This window comes from Propithecus coquereli, unplaced genomic scaffold (genome assembly GCF_000956105.1).
Source record: "Propithecus coquereli isolate 6110/MARCELLA unplaced genomic scaffold, Pcoq_1.0 Scaffold45, whole genome shotgun sequence".
Classification (NCBI taxonomy): domain Eukaryota; kingdom Metazoa; phylum Chordata; class Mammalia; order Primates; family Indriidae; genus Propithecus; species Propithecus coquereli.
Genome location: NW_012150285.1, coordinates 3,186,923 through 3,188,628, shown reverse-complemented (window position 1 = coordinate 3,188,628; position 1,706 = coordinate 3,186,923). Strand labels below are relative to the sequence as shown.

General features: G+C 30.3%; 1 protein-coding gene across 1 annotated transcript in view; it reads left to right on the top strand.

Annotated features, from left to right (window-relative positions):
* Positions 1-1,706, top strand: part of COL11A1 (collagen, type XI, alpha 1) — a 221,557-nt gene that overhangs the window by 61,402 nt on the left and 158,449 nt on the right. Inside the window, exon 5 of the mRNA XM_012654837.1 lies at positions 702-830. Within this exon, the coding sequence (XP_012510291.1) occupies positions 702-830 (129 nt within the window). The remainder of the gene's footprint in view (positions 1-701; positions 831-1,706) is intronic.

The window sequence follows — 1,706 nt, the reverse complement described above, 5'->3', positions numbered from 1 at the left end:
ATCCTATTATTAAATATTACTAATCTTTGTCATTTTATTAAAATCATACAGATTTCAGAATGAGTGATTTTTAATGTATGAGTAGGTACTCCTTTTTAAAAATAAAAATGCACCAAACCTATGTTTTTTTGTTTACAATTTGGATTTTTCCTATGTCTGTATTTTTTATTCATCTTTTTAGATAGTAATTTGCTTTAATACTGATTCCTCTAACAAAGCACAATAATTGGATCTAACTTTTACTTAAAAATCTCTTATAAATTTGCCTAACAATAACAATTCAGTTTGTTAATTGAGGTTTTTAGTTATTTAGTATTAGAATCACATTATTGTCTTTATATTTACAGTCTTTAAAATGTATTGACTTATTTTTTTTTATCAGCCTTTTATTTACATTTCATTTGTCTTCTACCATGCAGAATTAAACTGTGATTGCAGTGAAACTGAGTTTTGACACATGGATGCATATAGCATAGATATCCTGAACCAGGAAATAGTGTTGAATAAACAGTTAATATTTACAGATGATATGTAAAATAGGTCTGAGTTTCTCTCTTAATCCTGTAATGCTAGTCTTAACATTGAAATATTAGTGATTTTTCATCTTCAGATATTTAAAAATAAATTGTCTTGAATAAATCTTGCGCGGGATATACGTGTATTTGAATATGCTGACTACATCCATGTCTGTTTCTTTGCAGGGGGACATCCAGCAGTTTTTGATCACAGGTGACCCCAAGGCAGCATATGACTACTGTGAGCATTACAGTCTAGACTGCGACTCTTCAGCTCCCAAGGCTGCGCAGGCTCAGGAACCTCAGACAGATGAGGTGAGGAGGACAAGATCAGAGCAGGTCTTCTAGTTTCAATGATGTGGACATAGGCTTGCAGTTTGGGGGCTTATACCTATTTATTCAATTTTAATTAAACTATACTTTGCATTTAATAGTGTCTTACTATTTCTAGGAAGAAGTGACTTGAAGATCTTTGGTATTGTTTTCCTCTTGTTTAAGCATTTTGTTACTTAAATTTAGTAGAAATAGAGATACCTTACTTGCATACTTTATACATAAGGATATTTCATTTTAGGGGAAGGGGTAAGAAAAAGATAATTTTAACAGCTATATTTCTGCCCTCAGCATTTAAATAATTAACGCAGCTTTAAGGTAAGACTAACTTATCTTCTGCTGTGCTTGCCATTTCGCTAGACCTTTGGCAATTCATGCAGATGGAAAAGTGATATTAGAACTAGCTTAAAGTTTTTAGAATGTGTTGAATAATTAGAGAGATTTAAAAAAATTTCTCATAGAGAAATTATAAAGTAGTTGAACTGGAAGGGATTTAGGCTTTAGTTGGAAGCAAAATTGTATTTTTGGATTTTTTTTTCTCAAGACTTAGAGTGTTAAATTTTAGAAGTGGGGGTAAAAGTTTAAAAAACATCAAGACGATTCAAAAAATAGCTCAAATACTATTTTTCTTCCATTTTAAACATATTATTAGATCCCACCTATACTTTTAACCTGTACTTTTTAGAATAGGTTAAAAATCTTATTTTTTAAATTGTTGCTATTTTTGCCTGTAAATTCAGGCTGTATTTTGCAGTGTAAATGCCAGAAATATGTTTTTTGACACTACTTTACTTTTTAAGGTATAATAGTGAATTCTGTTGCACAAATCTTTCCCATGACTTCATTTTAGTTTTTTTT